Source organism: Crocodylus siamensis, chromosome 2, assembly GCF_052110815.1.
Source record: "Crocodylus siamensis isolate JL-2025a chromosome 2, ASM5211081v1, whole genome shotgun sequence".
Lineage (NCBI taxonomy): Eukaryota > Metazoa > Chordata > Crocodylia > Crocodylidae > Crocodylus > Crocodylus siamensis.
The window spans coordinates 253,260,205-253,285,855 of NC_143396.1; the positions used below are offsets into that span (position 1 = coordinate 253,260,205).

General features: G+C 50.0%; 1 protein-coding gene across 1 annotated transcript; it reads right to left on the reverse strand.

Moving 5' to 3' along the window:
- Positions 1–713: 713 nt before the first annotated feature.
- On the reverse strand, positions 714–18,557 carry TMED10 (transmembrane p24 trafficking protein 10). Its single transcript, XM_090033717.1, has 5 exons — positions 18,298–18,557; positions 14,450–14,570; positions 7,259–7,332; positions 3,557–3,683; positions 714–3,040 (listed from the first exon to the last, which is right to left on the reverse strand). The coding sequence occupies exons 1-5, from the start codon at positions 18,490–18,492 to the stop codon at positions 2,919–2,921; spliced, it is 639 nt and encodes a 212-aa protein (XP_089889843.1). The 5' UTR covers positions 18,493–18,557; the 3' UTR covers positions 714–2,918.
- Positions 18,558–25,651: the final 7,094 nt, after the last annotated feature.

Below are 25,651 nucleotides of genomic sequence, written 5' to 3' on the forward strand. Positions count from 1 at the left end.
ATGGCTCCAGTCTCCATGCACAGAACAGGCGAGAAAAAGATGTAGTAGAAGACAGCGTCTCCAAGAAAGATGCACATTAACACAGCAATGGAGCCCTACCTGAATGGGAGAATAAGTTCCAATGTGTTCTAGTTACTGCTTATTTGTCATCCACATGGGGCAATCTTCAATGTGTGAATTTAAGATGAAGCCAACCCAACTTCTTCTATTCATGAACAGGATTTAACTTGAACTGTATGTCACAGATTGCTAAAGCAGGTGCAGAGCATTTCATGTTGACAACACAAATCCAACTCTTGTTACAAGCTAAGTTAATGAAACTAAAGAGTGGTGGGTTCAAAAATGGCAACCATTCTCAGACTGCACAATTAGTGATGAGGGCATAGATTTAATGAACAAGGAATGTTTGCTCCCATTACAGGTAACCCTTTCATAAGAGGTCAAGCAGCCATTGTCAGGAAGACAACTGTGCTGCTCTAGACAGAGACTGGTCACTTTTGCACTTTGCAGGAACCTGTAATTCACCTCCACTCTTTAGAAAAACATATTTACAAGCTGTTAGTAAATTCTGAACCAGAGGAAACTGAGTCTCCTAGGTCCCAAAGCTTACCAGGGCTCTTGTGTTGGGAAGACTGGCTTTGGATGACTGAGGGCAGCACTGCAGGAAGCAGTAGTTAGCAGGTATGTGCCACAAAGAGGACAAGATTCTCACACAGATTATGCAGGAGTTTTCCCCCAACAAAATAAAACAAATTTTATTGAGAAAACTGACAAAAATCCCCAAGCCAGAAATTACAGGCAGATCCTTACAAGTTCCTCACACCTGTGTCCTGATAACCATTCAACCACCACAATGAGCAGAAAAGGAAGCTGGGCAACCCCTAGGGAATTAAAGAAGCAATAGAGAGCCAGGTGTAAAGCAAGTCTCCCCACCTCATTTACATCAGATAAATCAGAAATCACTGCATCTTAGTGAACAAGGAATCATCAGGAGAAGCCACCTCCAAATATTCTCTTTTCTTTCGTATAAATACAGCAGCTCTGCTACAGGCTTCAGTCTGAATACCTTTGAGGCTCAATCTCAACCTACTATGGCATCCCTACTACTCTGTGTTCTAACAGCTTCCAAGAATTTAGAGGGATAAAGCAGACAGGCTTTAGAGGTTCTTAATATAGCTTATAAAAAAGCAGGATTTTAGAAACAGTCTGAGCACTTGCAGGCAGAACTAGCAATACCACTATCCTGGCAGCAGGGATGGGAGGTTGATGAGGAGAAACCAAGCAGCCTAAAAAGACACACAATTTCAAACAGTACAAAAATTCAGTGTCCCTGAAGTGCTGAGGCAACAGTGGACAATCCTGCGTTATGACAATCTTTGACTCTGGACCACCCCACCCCAGCACAAATATCAACTTATTTCTAGTCTAAGTTCACAACATTAAAAAAAACCTGCAAAAGCTGCTTTTTCTGAATGATAAGGAGACCCCAGGGCTAGGGGCACATAACATTCCCAAGCCAGGAGGGACAAGGTATAGGGTCGGGGTTTTCCAGGCTACTGAACCTTTTATTCCATGGGAATGCAGACAAGGTGGAAGAACTGTAGTAATTCTGTCTAGAAATTGCTGTGGAATACGTTCAGGAAAAAAGTGAGCCTACCTGGTCCTCCCAAACTGGCTTGTTTCAGCATAGCACCATGCTAGCAGGAGAAGAATCACAAAAGACTTCCTCCTCTCTGCAGCACAGTTGTTTTTATCAGTTTAAGAAGGTTTCCAGACAATTCTGCCCTCACCACAAGTTCTCACCAGCTTGGAGACTTACAGAAGGGCATATGACTATTCCCAGTACATTGTACTCCAGGTCATCTACATTCCCCTATCCGCTCCTTTGCTAAATGGTATGCAGGGTCTCCCCATGCACAAAGGCTTCACATTCCACTTTGCTACAGCTAAACCAAGCTACTGCTGCCTGTTTTAAAATCTGGTAAAATAAAAGTCCAGCCAGCCTCACACTGCATCAAGTCTAGCCATGTCAGATGAGAAGAGGGGCTCACTGATCTTTACCAAAGACTGAAATTCCCAACCTACCACATTCCCATTCACACTACAAATATACCTGTGTGAGGCCTCCCATCTTCACACAAAGCTCCTCAGCAACAAAGCTGCTTTTAGGAAACTGCTCCATCATTCCAGAATGGAAAAAGCAAATCCAAGGCAAATAGCCAGCCAGACTGGGCCAAATCCAAACAACTTGTCCAAGCAAGGCAGGCTTCTCATCTCCAAGCTCCACAATTTATTGCTGAATTATTTAGCTCCCCTTCCTCCACACCCATGTGCCCAATTTCCTCCAGTCATCAGCCAAGGATTCCAGCTCCCACAGGGAGAAACACCAAGGTCGACAAAAACTATGCCTCAGAGTCCCTGCTAAAACTGCAACTTGTGTCACTCTGCAACACGCTCTGCTGGCACAAGGATACAGTTCCAGCAGGTCAGAGCTTGGGGTCCCACCCCTTCCCCACCTCCAGTTTTAGTGTGGCAGACAGCAAGCTCAGCAGATTCAAGTGGATTAGAGTAATGCAATGGTCACAGGCATGATAGGAGACAGAATCAAACCTAGATTATAAAGGAGAACAGACAGCAGCAAAGGCCAACTGCAGCTGTCAGGGAAACATTTTTATTTAATCGCTGCCCCCTGAGTCCCTGCACCCATCACACCCTCCCCCAAACCCATATTCCAACAGGACTGAAGACTCCCCCAGCTGTCTCCAGTGCTTATGCTCCCCTCCTCCCACTTTAGGGGGCCAGTTCCTGCAGGAAAGCTCCAGTCAGTGGTATCATCTATAAGATGGCTCTGAAGAGCCACTGTTGGGTTCCAATGGTGTCCAGCAGGGCTCAGGAGGAGGGGAAGGGGATTTGCCTTTTTACTCAATCAACTTCTTGGCTTTGAAGAAGCGACGCAGGTAGAAAACCTGCCAGGTGGCCAGTCCAATAAGACAGCACATGGAGAAGATGCTGAAGTACAAGACCCTCGTGTTCGTTGACTCTGAAATAGACAATAAACCATTGCAGAAGTACAAAAGCCCCAGAGCCAGGAAACCAACTTCCTGAGCAAAGAGTCATCTCTAGCACTATACCTTTCCCCACCCTGCCAAGCTTCAAAGGTGGGATTTCATGCACGCTTCAGGAGGGTGAGGGGCAGGAAGGAAGGAATAGGGCAAATGGACACTGCAGCACTATCATAAGGGTAAAACTGCTCAGTCTGATGGAAGCAGCATTGGACAGGAACATGAGCACTGTGTGGAACATGAGCACACATTAGGGACCAGGAGATGGAGAAAGGAGGAACCTACAACTAGAGAGGAGAGAACCAGGACTAACTGAACATTCCCTCCAACCTCCCAACTCCAACAATCTTTGGAAGTTTCTGAATAGGGTATGAAATAATTATTAACAGCTGCAGACTGAACTACAAATTCTGCCCCAATAAGAAAGACCTTGTGAGAAGACAGTTCTGACATCTTCTGTCCTCTTGGGCGGAAGGGGATACATTAATTCTTACCATTGGTGTCCCTCATCTCCTCCTCTCGTTTCTTCATGTAAGCAAAATCATTGACAATGGACTCAGAAAGGTCCTCCAAGCGCCGCAGCTCCACCTCCAGAGGCTTTAACTTCTCCACTTTAGCAATCTGGTAAAGGAAAATCAGTCACTAGCAAGGAACAATAGCTCCTGTGTGAGCTACTCCTGAAATCAATCTGAGCATATTTCAAGTCACATTTTGGGGGGGGGGGGGAACAGGTGGGGGGGCTGCTCTCCCTGGAGATGTCCCTCAAAGGCCAGAAAACACCTCTCCACCCCCTGTGAAATATCAAACATTTGTTCCTCACAGCAAGAACAATGCAGGCATATACACGTGTGCTTATGTACACTCCTTCTTGATTCCCCCCAATTCTAGTCTATTCATGACTGATTTCTGAGGCGTGGGCTGCCAGAGTCTCCCATGGACCTGAACCTCCAAGAAAGAAAAACGTGAAAAGACCAAGCTGCAGGTGCTTGTATGTGATGGTGTAATACCAGCAAGGCAAGCCTTTGCACCCCAGGCTTAAGAATTTTTTAAAAAACAATACAGGAAATTCAATCAGAAAGCCCACACTGTCACTACAAACATCCAAGCTTAAAAGTGTCTGAACACAATGAATTAATTTCTTCTTCCCAGAGGGGATATGACTGTATCTCAACCTACAGCATAAGAATGGCAATGTAATGCAACAGAGGCTACTGAGAAGCAGATTGCAATTCCTGCCTTTACTATGCTTAAAATCTCCTCGCAGTGTGGCAGCAACATGTATATGTGGTGAATTTCACACAGCAATACAAGCGACACTGAGTGAAGGAGCACCACCGTTTATTCCCCAGGGCTACCACATTGGAAAGACTCAAATAAGGAGGCATGAAACACAATTAATTCTGAAAGGACAGAGATAGAGGAACCCCATGCACTGGTCACTGTCTAGCCCAAGACTGGGCAGTGTCTCTGGCACAGCAGCAGAATTACTTCCAGAAACAAACATAAGACAGGTGATACAGCTGCAGCTGTTCACAGTGCAGCCAGCAGGGGGGAGCTTAAACACCAGACAGTCTAGCACAACGGTTTTCAACTTGTGGTCTGCAGACCCCATAGGGGTCCAGAGACTATGTCTAAGGGGTCCGCAAAAGATGACTATGATCAATCCAAAGTATGTGAATACCCATACTTACAATTTAAAGGAGTCTGCAAATGGAAAAAGGTTGAAAACCACTACTCTAGGAACACTGGTCCTCTGAGGCAGACTGAGCAAAAAGCGAATGGGTTTACAGAAGCTTTCAGAATTGGGACACCATGAACTAGCCAAGCAGTTCTTTGAAGAGCAGGGGCGGGCAATTATTTTGAGCGGAGGGCCACTTACTGAGTTTTGGCAAGCCATCGAGCGCCACATGACAGGCAGCTCAGGGCAGATTAATATTAATTTTCTAAATTTTTTAAGGGCCCCATGGGCCAGATAGAATGGCTTGGTGGGCTACATCTGGCTCACAAGCTGCATTTTGCCCACCCCTGGTGAAGAGCTTTATGCACGGCATACCCAACCCTGCAAACAGCAGGCCTGCAGGAGCTATCCAAGGAATTCCGTGGCCAAATCCCTGCTGAGGAAAAAAGCCCAGACATTAATGCTATTTTTCCCATATCCAGAATGAAAGGATGGGAAGAATCCATCAGGAAACAGCCTGCACTTGTCCCAGGTCGAGATCTTCACACCCCTTTTTCCAAGGTTAATAGGCAAAGCTAAAGGGAAACCTGTTAATTTCCCCCTAAGAGTTTGCAGTGAAAAATGACACAGGAGCAAGTTCCTACTAGCCATATGCTTCACAGTGGTGTCAGCAACCAGGGCTCACTCAACACTGGAATAAGCCACGTTAATACCAGCTGCTTTTTACACTGCTGCAGCACATGTATGATAGGGGCTGGCAAAACAGCAACTCCCAACACCTGCTACCAAACCACTGCCAAATTCACTCTCATCCCTCACCTAGAAATGGATATTTAACCACTCTTCTTTGGGGTAAGAGCCAAGATGGAATTCAGAGTCAGGGGGGCTGGCTGAACATCCAAGGATGTTCCAGAAAGGCTTCACCTAGTAGCATGTCTCTACATGAGAAGGAGCATGGCCCTTGATGGTGAGCCAAGCTCTATGCAATGCACAGGCTGTACACTAGGAGGCAGTCCTTCCTCAGGCAGCTGACATCAATCCTCCTTCTGCTGTCAATTGCTGGAGGCGATGTGCAGTGCCAAGGAAGTCCCTCTCATGCAGACAAGGCCCTAAGAACTTGCATGGGTACTGGGCTTTCAGCTCCTTTGCTGACCCTGGTCCTAATCCTGGGAATGGCTTCACCAAGGCATGTAAGTGGGTCAATCAGAGCTTCCTATATCTCACAGCCCCATCTTCAAACTGTACGGGAACTCTGCTTCAGTGTTTGTTGTGTCAGACTGTAGTGGGGCCAGGTGAGGAGTCTGTACTAAGTAAATACAGGGCTGCTTAGGCTAGTATAGCTCCTTCCAGCACAGGAGCAAGTTATAGTGGTATAAGCACATTTACATCAGTGTAGCTGTGACCTCACTGGGGGCTGTACGTTTTTAAGTTCCATTCCTTTAAAGAGGGTGTGTGCATGTATGTGTGTTTACATATGTACAATACCTTAATTTCATCCTAATCCTCCTGGTTAATCTCTCCCAGGTGTCAACCAAATGAACTCATCATGTCTCCCTCAGGCCCACGCCCGTGCCGTTAGCTACTTCCCAGTCAATGCTTGCTCTTCTGAGCCCTTAATCTGGCAGCAGCCTGAAAGTGGCTGCCCACAACCGAATGCAGTGCCCCAGGCCTGGTCAGCCCAGGGTTGTAGAGGGTCTGTCCTCTCCTTGCTCCAGCAGACATAGGTTCTATGTACTTACCTCAGGGTAGCACTAACCTTACCTGCCACCACATTATTTTGCAAATTCCTACCTGCTTTGCAGCCCACTTTTTTCCCTGAGCCACTCTGGTTTCCTATCTGGTGCATACCTGTTATTGCCAATGAACATATCCAAGAGCCTTCCCCACCTTAGAGCTCTGATCTTTCCAGGCACCAATACCGCTGAAGGTCAAATGCCACAAAGCTCAAGTCTGCTTGTTAACACGAGTCACCAAAACCCATGGGTCAAACCATCCAGAGACTCCCAACCACAAGGCAACTGATATCCTAAGCCCAGGCCCAACAAAAAGGGTCCTGGGTGAAGCTCGAAGCTAGGCCTCAAAGGGTCTAATAGATTCAGCTCACACAGTGTCAAAACAAACACAAGCAAGTTTTAGCTGTCCTAAGTACAAGACACTGAAATTGTCCCTGGACCCCTCACAGGTCAGTGCCTTTTGTAATCCTGCTTCATATCTAGGATTAGCTCCTTTCTTGAGTTGTCCTAGGTTTCTGGGGCGGAGAAAGCTACTGGTCTCAGCTGCTGACTGCTTCTAATATACACATCCAGAAGCCAAGTCAAGCTGCCTGACTTAAGAAATTCACACACTGGGACTTGGCCCCCACAGAATTTGAGTAGCAGGTTTTTTTAAAGCTCTACCACAAGGCTCATATGGATGCTCTGGGCTGCAGACAGGCAGTCATCACAGCTGGGAAAGCAGCTTCCCATCACAAGCCCCAGATCTGTCCTGGCATCACGTGAGTGCTAGGAAAGGGACATACCTCCTCATAGTTCTTTGCTTCCACTCCATGCTTCATGTCCAGGATCACAAGCTGGTCTGGCATCCGCCCCGTTCCTGGAAGTGCAATGAAAGGATTCATTGTGTATGGAGTTCTGCCTGCCAGGAAATCACCAGCTCCCCCACTGGGGAGGGACTCAACACCCCTCCCTTATGCACCTCCAGCCAGCTGCACAGCCCTGCCTCAAGTCACAGACACTTCTGAACCCTGGCTGAGGGAGGATCTCCCAGAGATAATGCAAGTAAGCTGTAGCCAAAACCACAAAGTAGCAGGATACAAACCACTGCAAGGGGAAAGGAAGAACAAGCTATGACAGGTACAAACTGCCTAGAGGGAAGTCATCACAGGAACAGATACTGGACTGAGGAAACATGCTCTTGCCTAGTACCAGCCACATAAGCAAGCTGGCAGAATCTAAGGTCACAGCTAATTTTGCATATGACACAGCAAAAGCATCCCCCTCTTCAATGCAATGATGCAGCTAGTCTACAGTGCAGCCTGCAGAAGTGACTGCAAACAGTTCATCAGTGCATCTACCTTGGCTACACTTGTGGCACAAACTATTAAGCATACAACCTTCTACAACCAGGTCACCAAATCCTTAGATGTAGGGGTAGCAGTGGACATAGTCTTCCTGGACTTTCGGAAGGCCTTCGACACTGTCTCTCACCCCATTCTCATTAAGAAACTGGGGGACCGCGGTGTCCACACCCACACAGTCAAATGGGTTGCCAACTGGCTGGAGGGCTGCACCCAGAGGGTGGTAGTGGATGGGTCATTTTCGACCTGGAGGGCAGCGCGGTTCCGCAGGACTCGGTCCTCAGGCCCGCACTGTTCAACACCTTCGTCAGTGACTTGGACGAGGGGGTAAAAAGCACCCTGTTCAAATTTGCTGATGACACTAAGATGTGGGGGGATGTGAGCACACTAGAAGGGAGGAATAGGCTGCAACTGGATCTAGACAGGTTACAGGGGTGGGCAGATGAGAATAGGATGGGATTCAACACTGACAAGTGCAAGGTGATGCACCTGGGGAGGAACAACTGGCACCATACCTACACAGGCTGGGGAACTCCCCTCTCATCAGTAGGGTCAGAAAAGGATCTTGGAGTCATCATTGATGCCGAGACGAACATGGGCCAGCAGTGTGGGGACGCAGTCAGGAAGGCCAACCACACCTTGTCATGCATCCACAGATGCATCTCAAGCAGGTCCAAGGAGGTGATCCTCCCCGTCTATGCGGCACTGGTCAGGGCACCGCACTTCAGGAGGGATGTGGACAACATGGAGAGAGTCCAGAGGAGGGCCACTTGCATGGTCAGGGGGCAGCAGAGCAGACCCTACAAGGAGAGGCTCAGGGACCTGAACCTGCTCAGCCTCCACAACAGAAGGCTGATGGGAGATCTAGTGGCCTGTTACAAACTAGTCAGAGGGGACCAGCAAGCACTGGGGAAGTCCCTGTTCCCCCGTGGACTACCAGGAGTGACCAGGAATAACGGTCACAAGCTGGCAGAGGGTAGATTTAGGCTAGATATCAGCAGGTGCTACTTCACGGTCAGGGCGGCTAGGATCTGGAACCAACTTCCAAGAGAAGAGGTGCTGGTTCCTACCCTGGGGGTCTTTAAGAGAAGGCTAGATGTACACCTTGCTGGGGTCGTTTGACCCCAGTACTCTTTCCTGCCATGGCAGGGGGTTGGATTCGATGATCTGCTCAGGTCCCTTCGGACCTTACAAACTACGAAACTATACCCAGAGCCTGCTCAGTCCTGTGCCCCTGAGCTCCTAGACTACATGCACACAATGACTAGGATAAAGGTTGCAGCCAAAAGCCACGTTAGGGCAAGGAAGCACTTAAAGACTGGGAAAGCTACCACCAAAAACAAGTCCAAAAGGGGATGGGGAAGCTTATGCCAGCAGCAATATGGTGACATCCTAGCACTGTGTTTGGCAGGCAAGGAGACAACATCCAGGGGGCAGCATTTTGCAGAGCACCTCATATGTAAACTGAATGAAGCAACCTGTTCCACCATGCCATCCAACTAGGAAGTCTTCACAGATGTGAGATGCTCCCAGCCAAACAACCTGCAGCCCAAGGAAAAGTCTCCAGGGCTGACTGTCAGGGTCCAGATCTCGCCTCTACTGGCTAGAGCACTTCCAATTCTTATCACAAAGTGTACTCAAAGCTTGCAGTGCTTCAGGAGATGGTCAGGTGTCACCCCGCCAGGTTACAAAGCAGTTAACTAGGAAGGCTGCATATGGCAGAGAGGGGAATAGATCCCAGACCCCAAATACAAGCTAAAGTTTTCATCCCCTTGTCCCCCCTCATTTACCCTGCTTTTCTGGGTCAATGTGCCAAATGGAGGTACACAGCTATTCTCTCCTGGAGGTCAGCAACCTATGGCTTGTAGGCTGAATCTGGCCCATGGAGCCATTTTATCCAGCCTGCAGACAGGGGCTTCAGCAGTGTTTGACAAAGGTTGCTCTCTTTGTGCTTCCCCTGGGAAACAGCAATGGCAGCAGGAGCTCTCTGTGCCAGCTGGGTCTTAGCTCCCACCCACTCTGTGCCTGAGCTGGGTCATTCTGGCCAGCAACCTGAAAAAGACTAGCCAGCCATCCCTCCACAGCCAAGAGCAGAGTCCTGGACACCTATCTCCCAAGGAGCTGTAGAACCTGGAGGCACTACATACTTTCTACCCTTTCTTAGCAGGTGGTCCAGCCCACAGATAAAGTACTGCTCTAACTCAAGTGAGTGATGTCTGGTCTGTAGGATCTCAAGGGCCAGAGTTCAAAACTTGCTAGGGGTGGGGATCCTTAGGGTTGGACATGAAATTAGTTTATTTTTTAGAAACCAAGTAAGGAAATTCACAAAGAGGAAACATCCTGAAGACAGAATTAAAAACTAAATTTCATCTGCTACTTACAACACGACACACAAATTTTGCATTTCAACCACCACGTGGGCTTGGTCTCAGACTGAGGGAAAACATAGCTGGCAGAGTGAGCAGAAGAGGCAGCCCCTAGAGGACTGCAAGAGCATAAGAAATGCTGAGCACAATGAAGGGAGAAGCAGACCTCCTACAGAGGTAGGAGGGTCCCAAGTCCAGAGACAGTGCTAGAGAGAAACTCAAGCTGGGCCCCAAGTACTGCACAGTCTCATCTGAGTCCAAATAACTCCTTACTGCTCCTAGAGCTGGTGGTGGCAGAAGTGAAATAAAAACAATGTTCCCATGGTTTTGGAGATGAGAAGTCCTGATTTACAGTCCAGTTGCTGCAAAGCCCACCCCAAGGAGATAAGGCCTTTCCAACAGGTCATCCCAGAAAGGCACTGGGACTACCCCAAATAAGGTCTCTCTCTTCCTGAGGTGAGACAATAAGCAGAAAGAGAAGGGGCTGCTTCAGACACATAAGGGAGAGCTCCCAGCTTTGGCAGCAAAATTATGCTCCCCCCCCCCCCCCAAAAAAAAAAAAAAAAAAAAGAGAACCTGCACTTGTTTATTTCACTGGCAATGGGGGATCCCAAGGGCAACTCTGGCCTGAAAATAGGTGATGCTCAGCTCAGACCAAGAGCCTCTAAGGAATTAATGGCAGGGTGCTTCCATGCTACTGGGCAAATGCAGGACGAGACAACCACAGCCTGAAGAGCTAAGTGCTGGGGAAGAAGAGGAAACAGCCTGCTGGCCACTCACAAATACAGGGAGATCCCCAGCAATGGTGGGCAGCACTGTCCCAGAGCCTGGAGCTCTTCACACAGAGTTCCACTGCTCCCTCTCAGTTCCACTTCCCCATTTCTGCGGCCAGGGGTTGAGAAATCCCTTTTGCCCAAACCCCAGATGGCCCAACGGCCCCATATTTCCTCCGCCAACAGCTCTGCTTCCCCAACACAGCCACAATGCTGATGACAGTGACCTCCCTGGCTGCAGCCCAGCAAGATCTGTTTGCTTTGTTGAGCAAAGTCCACTATCCTCCCAGCCTAACGGGGGCAGGCTATAATGTCTTTACAGAGGTGCAAGGAGAATCAGCCATCAAAGCAGGTTTGGCAGAGTTCAGTCAATTCTCCCACAGCCAACAGTCCACAGGACTCTAGAGCTTCCTCTCCAAAACACTCAAGTCCCCCAGAGCCTTAGGAACCCATACCCTATTAGTTACTGCAGCTCCACATGTCTTCATTCACTAAGCTCTGCATATGCAACAACATTGCCTGCAAGGTCCCAACTACAGAATCCATGGTACCACTGGATACAGAGACATAGGCAGCTCAGCTGCCACCAAATACTAACCCTCAGAGTCAAGGAATTCTGAGCTCTCAGGCACTGGCATTTGGAGTTACCTACCACAACGTTGACTCTCTGTAGGTAGGCTGCACCTGGAAATCCTCTGCCTACATCAAGATAGAAATAGCTAAAAGAAAACTACAAGGGAGCCTGACAGCAAGCTGTGAGGGGCCAGAGCCAAGATTGAAGCATTTGTTAGCAGCAGCAGGAACACAAGTCTACATACAGTTAACTGAAGTAACCCTAAAGCCACATTGCCTCAGACTATGATTATGAAAGTGAAGGCTTAGTTATACTATAAAGTTGCCAGTGGTACCCAATGCTCTGCTGGCAGAATTAAACTACCTCTACCAAGCAAAGCAAGGCTTTTGCCATTGTCCAGCAGCTGGCAGAAGGCACAGGGAGACACTTCTGCACCTTCTGTGGTCCCTTCAGCAACTGGTGCATTTCTGGAGTCAACTCCAGTCTGGCAGCCCAGTTGCTGAACAGTCACACAGAACTGCCAGAAGTGCATGGGTGTACACGTGATCATGTGGCAGCAGAAGCTGCCTCTTGTCTGCTGGGGGCAGAAGCAGCTGAGTGGAGACAGAAAGTGTGTATGGAAACATCTGGACATGTTTCAGGAAGAGGCAAGTAGTATAATGAAGGGTGTGAATGAGTCAACACTGCCCCTAGTGCCCCAGTGCAGTGTTACTGGAGAACTGGGCTGCTGGAGGCACTTCTGTTTTAAATGAGAAGTAAAACCAAAGCCCTGAGCACTTGGGGTCACTGAAGATCCTGAGAAACAACACACGAGGATCACATAACCAGCATCCCACCCAAGGCCAGTATCACTTTCCTCTGAAAATTCCTCTATTTCAGCTGCGGCAGTTACTCATATCCCAAACTACGTTCAGAATAGCTGTTGGGTCCCACAGCAAAGGTGCCTTGCTTTGGGCAGGGTTTGGAGATGAGATGATCTCCACATTTGGTAAGCAAAGCGAGCTGGGATCTTTTGGGATAAGGTGTGAAAGAAATGGTATACCCAAAAGCATAATCCGCGCAGTGACTGTGAAAGGACTTGAGCGGCCTTAAGCCTGAAGGAAACAAGAGAAGGAAGCAGAGATACTTCTCCTCAAATTGGGGAAGGAGCCCACACATTTGCTGTTTTAGGGTATTCATACTGAAGTTGATCCTGCCCAGATGCTCAGCCAAGAGACAGGCAAATGCGTCATGCTCACAGGAAATGCCAGCCCCGAGGCTCATTAGGCAACTGTCCCTGCAGCACGAATGCAAGACTGACGTCCTCGTCTCCCCTTCCGTCAGTGGATCACTCAAAGGAAGGGGTCCTGGGTACAGCCGAAAAGCATTGCTAAGAGTTAAAACATCCTCCCTAGAGAAGGGTTACTAGCCTGGCACATGGCTGCCACCACTGGGGGCACACAGACATCACATTCCTCCAAAGAAAACCAAGAGGTAGGCAAACAGGGAGGAAGGAAAGGATCCTGAAAGGAGAAGCAGAATGGAAGTGCAAGAAGGGAAATCCTGTCCCCTTTATACTTCTGGGGGATCTCTCTTAGCGAGCATCATGGTTCTTCCTCAGGGAGTCCTCCCTGTCCTTTGTTTTGGGCCTCAGCCAAAAGAATCCCCAAGTACTCTGCTGACTAGATATAAGGACAACTTCACTCTCAACAATAATGCAGGTAGTGACTCTCTTGCATTTGACTAGAGGGATGGGCAATTATTTGGGCTGGAGGGCCACTTAGGGAGTTTTGCTGAGCTCCAACTGGTAGATTACTACACCAGCAGGGGCAGGGTGCGCTCAGCTGGGCTGATGGGCCAGGGCCGTGGGAAGACAAGGAGCAGAGGGTGGGAGTGTGATGGGAGGGTGGAGTCACAGCTACTTTCAAGATCTGGGGGCAGTGACAGCATGGGGCCAGAGCAGAGCCACAATTCACTCCCTGCACGACAAATCATGACCAGCCCAACCTGGGAGAAGGGTGAAGCGTACACTCAAGACCCAACTCCCGCCCCAGCACAGGTGCATGCGGGTAACTCCAGTATAGTGCAGGGTGGCCCGAACAGCACAGGGTGACCTAATCTGGTAACAATCCATCAGAGCCACCCATGCTGCTAAACCACTCTGCTCTACAGCCATGTTGTACTGGGGCTGACCGCATACACCTCTGCAGAGGCAGGTGTAGCAGAAACCAAGTCACAGGCATGGGCTCTGCCCCTCTCCCATGTCAGGCCCTTCAGAATGTTGTGCAGGAAGCAGATCACGGCTCTGCCCTAGCCCTGTGCTGTCTCTGCCCTGCAATCTTGGCCCGGCCACCTCACCCTGCCCAGTCAGAGCCCCATCCTCACTCCATCTGCCTCACTGAGCATGCCCTGCCTGCTGGTGTTTTGCACCCATCTCCCTGGAGACCTGACCCACCCTCTCTGTCCAGCGCCTCTAGCAGTGGGTGCTGGGTAGACAGGCCAGGCTGCTCAGTGAGCAGGGCCAGATTTGGTGGTGCCAACTGCCAGTGGCCACCAGAATGAGCTGTCACTGGGGCTGCCAGGAGGCAGAATCCAGCTGCTGTGCTGTCACACCCCCACTGTGTGTCTGGGAGCAGAGGGACCAGCCATATATGCCATAGTCCAAGCTGCCCTCTGTACTTGTACTAGGCGAGGCCAAGGGACCTGCCCTGGGCCATATTTTGCCCACCTCTGATCTAACAGCTACTGTTATGCCTGTTCTGTAACACCAAACATCTTGACCTGAGGAATCCCATTCCTCCCACTCCTCCCCCTGAATAATTGCGAAGTGCTCTGCAAACAAGACAGAGGGTCACTTCACCCCAAACCCTTTCCCAAATGCTCCCCTCATCTAAATGCACTTGATTGGAGTGCTGGAAACAGCCAGCCTTTTTGCACTTACCCACAGGTAGCTTGCTCTCAAAACAGGCCTCAAACATGTCATAGTCCTCAGTTGTGAAGGCAAACTTGCCCTTAGTGGCATCCTCCTTGGCATAGAGGATATGTCCAGCCGAGTCAGTTATCTGTAGGAGAGATGGATCATGAGAGTGGGAAATACAGCCCCACTATGTTCACATGCCTAGACCAAGCAGAAAATGCAAGCAGCTCTTTCCAGGACCCTGCATGTTTGTCACTTCCATCAGACTCTTTTCTTCCCTCACCCCAACTCAGTTCCTTCAATCATACCCTGAGCTGACAAAGCCAGGGGGGCTTCTAGCATGTGGTTAATTAAAAAGCATTGGATGCAGACTAATTTAGGTGTTCTGGTTTCTTTGAATCACTATTCCATGCTTCCTATCTTCTTACACATTAGATTTGCAATCCCCTAAAGCAGGCATCAACAGCTTTCAGCCCAGAGTGACTGGCTCCAGCAGCATTCAGTGGTTGGAGTGCTCGACAGTGTTTGGCAACAGGGACTTCCTGGCCTGGGCCCTTTCCTCTGCTGTGCTGCAACTGGGTGGCAGGGAGAAGCAGTAGTAGTCAGGTTCTACTGTCAACCACCTCAGATCCAGCCTACCACGAAATGTTGCCAACTGCTGACATAAAGCAATGCACAGACAAACAGAGGATTGATTCTCTGGTTCCTTCAGAGAGACAATAAGGGATAAACAGGACTGGTTCTTCAGCTGTAGAAATGCAAAAAGGGACATATTTGCTCCCCCAGGAACAAACTGCTTGTATAGCCCTGAGCCAGGCAAAGTCTAGGTGCCAGATTTGTAAAAAAGTAGCCACTTTGCTCAGGGTAGATCAGACAGGGTTTCAGATCTCAAAGGCTGCACCAGAATAATTGCTAATGTGTGTCAATGGCACAATCAGAATAGGAAATTAGGATTGGAAGGGACCTCAGGAGGCCATCTTTTTAGACTAAAATACTTTCTAGATTCTTCTCTCAAGTCCAGAGGAGTTAAATCCACAGAGAGAACCAGTGACAGACACTGCTCAAGAAAGAGACCTGAGAACCACTGTGCACCACACAGCAAAGAGCCCTGCTTAGTAGGCAGCAGTGGCCTAAAAAAGTAAACACCTCAATTAAGGAGCATGACAGAAAAGAATACTTGAGGTTTTACTATGCCTTACATGAAATGATACCTTGCCTTCATCTGATCACCCTCTCTGAAAAAAGAGCAGAAATGAAAGGGGTGCTGAAATGAGAAAAGGTCTGGAAAGTCTTTCATGAGAACAGATGAAAGATTTAGGACAAGTTTAGAGGAGAGGTATGAAAGTAAGACAGAGGTATTCAACATAATGAAGATATAGAAAAGCTAAGTCAGGCACTCCTATCAACCCTCCCCCAACCCCTGCTCACAACAGCAAAGTAAAAAGCCAAACAATAAAATGGAAAGGCAGCACGTTTAAACACTCATGAAAAGAAATACTCTCCTTACTTATCATCAGAGCATCTTATTAACTCCTACAGACCACTGGAGCCCAGAACTTTGTAGGATTCAGAAAAAAGACTCAGCCATTTAACAGGATTGATAGAACTGCCACGTCAGCCAGGACAAAAGCAAGGGCGATAGATAAACCCTCCTACATCAGGGCACACACCATAAATGGACAGGAGATTAGAGAGAAACTTGCTCTGTAGCACTTCTTGCTCCTTCCTCTGGACCAGCGTTTCTTGACCCAAAAGTCGGTTGCAAGAATATATGAAAGGGTCGTGAATAAACTTAAAAAATGGATATAAAGTAGGAAAAAAATGGGAAACCATGGCTTTTCCTTAGCAGAGTTCCAGCTTGCAAGGGGCTGTTTGGGGCACCCCATGCCCCAGCCCCCAGGAGCTGGGGTTGGGAGTCAGGGGCACCAACAGAGGCAGAGAGGGCTGTTTTCTGCTTAAACTATTTACTGGGTCAGGAGTGGCCATCAATGTTAACCTATTTTACCAGGACCCATTTGTAGAGAACCACTGCTCTGGACCATCTGGTACTAGATGGGCCTCTGCCTAGGCAGAGTTCAGCCTTCTGGCTCACCAGCCCTGGAGACCAGTCACAGTATCACCTTGACTCACCAAAGCTAATTCAGGGTGATGCTGTACAGTCTGCATAACAGGGCCTCAATCCAAGAGATCAACTTCTGGTAGGCATGAAGTAAGACTGACTTGAAAAGGTCCCTTCCATATGGGCCGCTGCTGCTCTAAGGTTAGCTGGGCCCTGTCTGCTGTGTTCTGGAGCTGGAGGAACCCCTGCTGCTCTCTCTACAGAAACAAGCAGAAAAGCAGGGTAGAGTTGCACCATATAAATGAACCAATTCAGAGATGCATAACATTTCACAAGCAACAGCTCACTTCATGTGATGCCACAAAAACATCTCACAAAGTAAGCTGTTGATTATGAAAACTTACACATCCCTGAATTAGGTAGTCTTTAAGATGCAACTCTGCCAAAGCTTCTGCCTGACTTCAGATTAACACAGTTAAATACCCCTCTGCATAGAGGAAGCTGTGCTGTACCTGGCCCCAACTCATTTTTCCCCCAGAACCCAGACTGGGTTCTCTCTCCAGCACTAGCAGCAGACTGCCCATAACCCACAGTTCAGAAAATGACACCTCTGCTGTCTGTTCCTATCACCTGGGCCCATTACTCAAACTCAGCCAAACACATTATCTGTTAAACTGAGCATATGGGGGAGAGAATAGCTGCACAAAGCCCAACCAACACTTGTGTGTGGGAGAAGCCAGCCTGAAAGAGTTTCTTCGTGATATCCTAGTGTTATTTACAGTAATGCTGCTCCCCCCCACAGACACAGCATTGTCCTCGCTTGACAAACAACACATCACATTAGGAGTGTGGGGAATTGAACAATGAGACAGCTGCACGTGACCGGGGCCATGGGGAACGTCATTCACCCAAGAGCCTAGACTCTGCAGCCAGCTGGCGCACTTAGCAGCCTTCAGGCACAGAGGGTGCCACTGTTCATTCTGGGGTTTCACAAACGCTCAAAACTCTGCTCATCAATACAAACCATCTCAAGTGCAATCGGTATCAACTCCCAACCTCCTACAGGCTAGCAGCTAACCAGGGGGAGCCTGCCCCATCACTCTGACTTCCAGTGCCAAAGAAAAGGTGCCATCTGAAGACATCCTGCTCTGGCCTAGCCCTTCTACATACAAGCACACAATGGCAAAGGAACTGCATTAAAAAGCATTGGGGGAAGCCAGCACTCCCAGGGCAGAGCCAGCACATGGTCTGCCCACAGCACTCAACCAGCAGAGCAGGGCAGCAAGAAACACAGCAAGCAGGCCACTGCTGCACCAGGGCAGCTGCAAAGGGGCAAGAGAAGGCAGGTTTTAAACTCAAACTCGTTGCTTACTCCGCACCTCATGGCCACCTACAGCACCAATCCCGCAAAAGGAGGCAGAGCTGCAGAAGATCCCTGCAGGTACCTGATGCCAGGAGCAGCAACAGGGGAGCAGCACACTGCCGCATGGCCAGCAGGGAGTTCAGGGACTCGCCCCGGGCACCAGAGTACCCCGAGGTAGCGAGCAGAGCTCTGCCTTCCCGCGCTGCCACCGGGCACCGGAAGGGCATGTGTAGCTGCCCAGGACTAGTGAAGTAGATGGGGGTCTCCCCACGGTAACGCAGCAGCCACGTGGGCGGGGCCGACGGGGGCGCTGCTGCGGCAGCGGAGCAACCCCGAGCGCCGGCGCCGCCACATAGGGCCCCTCCCCCGGTGCCACGTGTCGGCCGCGGCCCAGGCTCTGCGGCGAGCCCGCCCCGCCCCGCCCCGCTCCGCTCCGGGCCGCGGTGGCACCTTGAGATTGGCGGCGGGGCCGACCGAGGAGCCGGGCGGGGCGCCGATCTCGTACTCGCCCGTGACCAGCGTGTCGCGGTGGATCTCCTCGCGCAGGCACTTGCGCGCCTTGCCCGGCAGCTGAAAGGAGATGGGCCGCGCGGGGCCCGCCAGCAGCAGCAGCAACAGCAACAGCAACGGCGGCAACGACAACATGGCGGCGACGCGGCGCTCCGGATGCCACAGGCCGCACGTCCGCGCGCCGCACGTGACCCGCCGCCGCCTGCGTGGTGCGTCACCGGGGGCGGGGCGGGCGTGGAGTCGCGTGATCCTGGGCTGCGCGCGTTGTGGCAGAGTAGGCCTCGGCGCGGCGCGGAGGATGTGCGCGCGCGTAGCCGCACTGCCTGTTCTAGTCTTAGACCCGGGGCGCTGCTACGTGCCTCTTCACTGCCGGGGGGGGGGGGGGGGATTAGGTCGGTCAAATAAAGTTTAGTCGATTGAGTAGTCAAACATCGTAAAAAATTGCCACAAGGTCCAAATAATACATAGGAAAAGCACAAGTTTTCCATCTAGAAATGTGTCAAAAACAATAAATCATATTTCTGTCAAGAAAACTACAAAGAAATACGGGGTTTTTTTTTTGCAAATCTATCATCTTTGACCCCCTCAAAAATACGCAGTCAACTGATTGACTTGCCAGCCCTAGTGCTTGCCAAACCTATTGCTTGCCAACTCTAGGTGGGAACCTTCCTTTGGCAGCTGTCCCAGCTGCTTCCTCCCCAAGCTGCCCTATGCTGAGGCACAGAGGAGCAGAGCTGATAGGGCCTCACAAGGGCCTTTAGTCCAGGCCCCTTTAATCCAGGCCCCTGCTCAGGGCAGGAGGGTCTCAGGACCCTGTCCTGCCATCCATCTGTCCAGGCTGCTCTTGAGGAGCATCAGGTTGGCTCTGAGGAGCTGGAGGGGAGGGAAACATTTACTCATTTGACCTGAACTGGGGGAGGTGGGACAGAGCTGGCTGTGTTAGGCTGAAGTCAAGGAGCAGGCAGGGAGACTGGCACCTTACAAGTGAACCTGAGAGAGAAAGAGAGAGTGTCTACCTAACTACCCAAGTGTGTGCGTGTGTCAGTCTGTCTATCTATTTCTACTAGCTAGACAGACATGCACACACACACACACACACTGGCTCCGCAGGTCTGTAAAAATGCAAATGTGTGGCTGTGAGGTTCAGAGGGAATGGGAGACAATAGGCGTGAGACAGGTGAGGTGGGGAGGGAAGGGGGAATGTTGAACTGGTAACAGAATGTAGCTGATAAAATGCAGACTGATTGCCTGGAGTTATCAGATGGCACGCAAGTTATAACATGCTGTCAATCCAATGTCTATATTTAGTCCATGATTTTTTATATCCAATAGATTTATGAAGTGAAGTTGTAGGCTTGTCTGCAAAAGGTGTTTTGTAAACTGCCTTTGAGGATTCGAACTGAGAGACTGGAGAGAGAGTGATTGTCTTGTGAGAAGTGTGTGCCCACAGAAGTGATTCTTCCACTCTGTTCAACCCTGGCAAGGCCCCTCCTCCCCCAGCCTACTGTGTCCAGTTCTGGGCCCCACAATTCAAAAATGTCAGGGACAGATTTTAATGAGCCCAGAGCAGAGCAAGAACAATGACTGGGGCCTGGGAGGCAAGTCTTACGAGGAAAGGCCGAAAGAAATAGGGTTGTTTAGTCAGAGAAGACTGAGTGGGGCTTTGATTAGTCTTCAAATAGCTGAAGGGTGATTACAGAGGATGGAGATGGGCTTTTCTCTGTGGCTACAGAAGACAGAACCTGGAGCAATGGCCTTAAGTTGCAACAGAGGATATTTAGGATTAGGAGGAACTTTCTGACTATAAAGGTGGTCAAGCACTGCAACAGGCTACCTAGAAAAATTGTGGATTCTCCATCTGTGGAAGTTTTCTTGAAATTGGCAAAGAGCCTATGACTATGGTTGATGCAAGTCCACACGGCTTGCAGCAATGCAGGGATGTGGCCAGGCATCCAGAGCAAAACAAGCAGCAACTTCTGGTTGCTGCTGTAATCCTGAATGTGAACCTGGGGCTGCTGGCAGAAGTTGCTCTTTTTTGCGTTGTGTCTGCCTTCCATCCCTAACTAGCACCCAGGATAGTTGCCCCTGTCACTCCCTCTGTACTTACAGCACTGATGGCTTGATTATGTCTTGATGCGTGATCACCAGTGGCACATGCTTCCAAAATACAGAACTATGTTCAGATTGTAAAAGAAATGGTGATGATTATTTTCTGTAGCAATTTTATTAATATTATGGGCAGGAAACAAAATAGACCATAATGAACTGCAAAGCAGTCTTAAGAAACCATGTATAAGCCATTGCTTAAGCTTCAGAAAATAGTTATTAATTCACAAAAAGATTGGTTAGATGTGAAGTGCAGGCCTGGTGAGGACATCAGTGTGTATCTGCTTTTAAAAGGGCATGTAATACTGAAAGCAGGGTTCAGGCGGAAGAAGCATTTGAAGTAACTGTGACTTAAGTACTACCCATTTTTGAGACAAAATTTTGACAAACTCAGGAAACTCACTGTGACTTAATATTACAGAAGTTTGGGAAAGCAGCCAGAGGAAGAAGGCCAAGAAGCACCTTCAATCTCGAAATCGTATTGGGACCATAAAAAAGTCACTGCATATGATGAGAGAGATTCTCTTAAAAGGACATCACGTTATAATACTAGGGAGGGAGCATAGTGACAACAAGCAGGGTAATAGGGCAGCAGCCAGTCCTGCAAACTGTTTCCAGCAGCAGACGTGCTACCTCACAAATGAGAAACAGTAAATCCTTCATACATCCTGGCAGAGTGGCTAATTAGCTCACCCTAAAGAATCACAGAATCATAGAAGTAGGGTCAGAAGGGACCTTGTAGATCTTCAAGTCCGACCAACTGCCTGGGCGGGAGAAAAACTGGACTCAAATGAGTCCAGCCAGGTAGTCATCAAGCCTCTTCTTCAAGATCCCCAGGGTAGGAGCCAACACCACTTCCCTTGGAAGTTGGTTCCAGCTCCTAGCTGCCCTGACCATGAAGTTGTTCTTGCGGATGTCTAATCTAAACCTACTCTCCAATAATTTGTGGCCATTATTCCTTGTCATGCCAGGGGGTGCTAGGGGAAACAGTGTCTCCCCCAAACCCTTCTGGTCCCCCCTAGTGAGTTTATAGATAGTCACCAGGTCCCCCCTCAGCCTTCTCTTGTGAAGGCTGAACAGGTTTAGGTCCCGCAGTCTTTCATTGTAGGGTCTGCCCTGTTGTCCCCGGATCATGTGGGTGGCCCTCCTCTGGACCCTCTCAATGTTGTCCGCATCCCTCCTGAAATGGGGCGCACAGAACTAGACACAGTACTCCAGCTGTGGCCTGACCATTGTCGCATAGAGGAGGAGGATCACCTCCCTGGCTCTACTTGAGATGCACCTGTGGATGCACGACAAGGTCTGGTTATCCCTGCCAACCGTGACCTCGCATTGTCGGCCCATGTTCATCTTGGAGTCAATAATGACTCCAAGATCCCTTTCTGCCTCCGTGCTCTCAAGAAGGGAGTTTCCCATTCTATAAGTGTGCTGCTGGTTTCTACTGCCTAAGTGCAGCACCCTGCACTTGTCAGTATTGAAATGCATCCTGTTTATGGTAGCCCACTCCTGTAACCTATCCAGATCTTGCTGCAGTCTTTCCCTCCCTTCTAGCATGATCATCTCACCCCAAATTTTGGTATCATCAGCAAATTTAAACAGGTTGCTTTTCACCCCGTTGTCCAAATCGCTGATGAAGAAACTGAACAGCGCAGGCCCAAGGACTGAGCCCTGGGGAACTCGGCTGCCCACTTCCTCCCAGGCTGAATATGACCTGTCCACCACCACCCTCTGAGTACGACCCTGGAGCCAATCTGCAATCCATCTGACTGTCTAGGCATCAATGCCACAGTCGCCTAGTTTTTTAATGAGGATGGGGTGGGAGACGGTGTCAAAGGCCTTGCTGAAGTCTAGAAAGACTACGTCGACGGTGACACCTGCATCCACTGCCTTTGTGACCTGATCATAAAAGGCAATCAGGTTGCCCTTAAGCATCATCCCTGAAGCCAGCCCATCACAGATGTGCTCCTTGAGGATCTTCTCAAAGAGTTTCCCTAGGATTGAGGTAAGACTGACGGGCCAATAGTTGCCCGGGTCCTCTTTCTTCCCTTTTTTGAAGATGGGGACCACATTAGCTATATTCCAATCAACTGGCACCTGGCCCAAGCACCACGAGCGCTCGTAAAGCCGTGCCAAGGCCCCTGCAATAACCCCAGCTAGCTCCCTCAACACCCTGGGGTGGAGAGCATCTGGACCCACTGACTCGACGTCCAGCCCCTCCAGAAGCTCTCTAACCCGGTCCTCCCCAACCTGAGGTCTGGAGGCGTTCCCCTCGAGTCATCTGGCATCACAGTGGGGAAGTCCCGGTCCCTGCACAAGAAAACGGAGGTGAAGAATTGGTTAAAGAGTTCCGCTTTCTCCTCTGGCGCAACCACCAGATTGCCCAGCGTACTTTGCAGGGGCCCCACTTTACCCGGTGCCTTCTTCATCCTCCCTATGTATTTGAAAAAGGACTTTTTATTACCCTTGACCTTGGATGCTAGTCCTAGCTCTATGTCCGCCTTAGCTTTCCTGACAGCCCCCCTACAGGCTCGAGCAGAGGAGGTATACTCCTTTTTGGAGATAGCACCCCCCTTAGGTACTAACTTCATGCGCCATAATCAGCACTACTGGGTAGCAGCACCGGCACATGCTTTCTTGTGATACTAATGCATATTAGACCAATTCTACTGCGCATTAGTGCATTAGCACTGTTTTTGCCTGCAGCACTAATGCACAGCAAATACAGTCTACTGTGCATTTTGTATCTTGTGTAGATGCACCCACTGTGAATTTCCCAGGTTTAACTCATGGTTTAAGGATAACTACAACATCTCTATAACGTTTTGGTAGTGTTGAAGCGATGTTTCATAGATTTCATAGACATTAGGGCTGGAAGGGACCTCGGGAGATCATCAAGTCCAGCCCCCTGCCCAAAGGGCAGGAAGTCAGCTGGGGTCATAGGATCCCAGCAAGATAAGCATCCAATTTACTCTTGAAGGTGTTCAGTGTAGGTGCTTGAACCACCTCCGCTGGCAGACTGTTCCAGACCTTGGGGGCTCGGACAGTAAAGAAATTCTTCCTTATGTCCAGCCTGAAACGGTCTTGCAGGAGTTTGTGACCGTTCGACCTCGTCATCCCTTGGGGCGCTCTGGTGAACAGACGTTCCCCCAGATCCTGGTGGTCACCCCTGATAAACTTATAGGTGGCCATCAGATCACCCCTGAGCCTGCGCTTTTCCAGGCTAAAGAGTCCCGTGGCTCTCAGCCTGTCATCGTAAGATCTATTTTCCTGACCTCTGATCATGCACGTGGCTCTCCTCTGGACTCTCTCAAGCTTCTCCACGTCCTTTTTGAATTGTGGAGCCCAAAACTGGACGCAGTACTCCAGCTGCGGCCTCACCAAGGCCGAGTACAAGGGGAGAATGACGTCCCTGGATTTGCTCGAGAAGCATCTATGGATGCACGCCAGCATTTTGGTCGCTTTACTAGCCACAGCATTGCATTGCAGGCTCATGTTCATCTTGTGGTCAATGATGACCCCCAAGTCTTTTTCTTCTGTAGTGCTAACCAACGTAGCACTGCCGAGCCTATAAGGGTGCTGCAGGTTTTTCCTCCCAAGGTGGAGAACCTTGCATTTTTCGGTGTTAAACACCATGAGGTTCTCGTCTGCCCATTTGCTGAGCTTGTCCACGTCAGCCTGGATCACCCGCCTATCTTCTGGCTTGGATGCTTTGCCCCAAAGTTTGGTGTCATCAGCAAACCAATGACACGGCTCGGAGCACCCCCAGCCAGGTCATGAGGCGCTACAGGGAGTTGGGAGCGGGGCTTAGGGGTCTGGGAGCTCAGGTGGTGTTTTCGTCGATCCTCCCAGTCTCGGGCTATGGGCTGAGGAGGGAGAGGAGGATCCATGCGGTGAACCAAAGACTCTGGCGCTGGTGTTATCGGGAAGGCTTTGGCTTCCATGACCACAGCCCGCTCTTTGGAGAGAGAGGCAGCGAGCTGCTGGGAAGAGATGGCCTCCACCTCTCTCCCCTGGGGAGGAGGCTCTTCTCAGCCAGTCTGGCTGACCTGCTCCACCGGGCTTTAAACTAAGCCCGCTGGGGGATGGGGGGACTACTGCCCCTGCTGGCCCGCTGAACGGCCCTTGCAAAGCCAGCGGACCAAGGCACTTAAAGGGGCACTTAAGGGAGCCCACCCCTGCCCCAGCCCTGGCACAATCTGTGGGCAAGGCAAGAGCCCCCAAGGGCACACTTGCCTGGCTGTACACTAATGCCAGGAGCCTGGGCAACAAGCAGGACGAGCTCGTCCTCCTGCTCAGTGCAAAGAAATACGATGTCATTGGGATAACGGAGACCTGGTGGGACTCCATGCCTGACTGAACCACGGGTATAGAGGGCTACAGCCTGTACAGGAGGGATCGTGTTGACAAAAGGGGCGGGGGTGTAGCTCTCTATGTGAAGGAAAGCTACATGTCCCTGCAAGCTGATGTTGGCGACCGGCATGGACAGCTAGAGACCCTCTGGGTAAAAATCTGTGGGGAATTCGGCACAGGGGACACAACGGTGGGAGTCTACTACAGACCTCCCACTCAAAGTCCCGAGCTTGACCAGGAGTTCGCCCGGGAACTGACTGAGGCCGCTTGCTCCAGGACCTTGGTTGTCATGGGTGACTTCAATTACCCGGACATCTCGTGGGAAGATCACTCAGCTAAATCTGAGCGGGCGCAAAGCTTTCTCTCGTGCGTGGATGACCTCTACCTGACTCAAGAAGTCTATGGGCCAACGAGAGGCAAAGTGCTGCTTGACCTGGTACTGGCTACGGGGGATGACCTAATCGGCAACCTAGTGATTGATGGGAAGTTGGGTGACAGCGACCACGAGCTGATCACCTTCACCATCCGCCGTAAAGCTGGCAAGTCAGTCAGCAACACAGAAGTCCTTGACTTCAGAAAAGCTGACTTTGACAAGCTCAAGAGGCTAGTCAGTCAGGCCCTCAGGGACCATGACCCCAGGGATTGGGAGTTCAAGAAGAGTGGTTGCTTCTCAAGGAAGCGATCCTCAGTGCACAAGCTAAATCTATTCCAACACGGAGGAAAGGCAGCAAGAAGGCACAGCAGCCCCCCTGGCTCTCCAGAGACCTAGCGGACCTACTGTGGCTAAAAAGGAAAGCCTACAAAGGATGGAGGACGGGATTCACCTCCAAGGAGGATT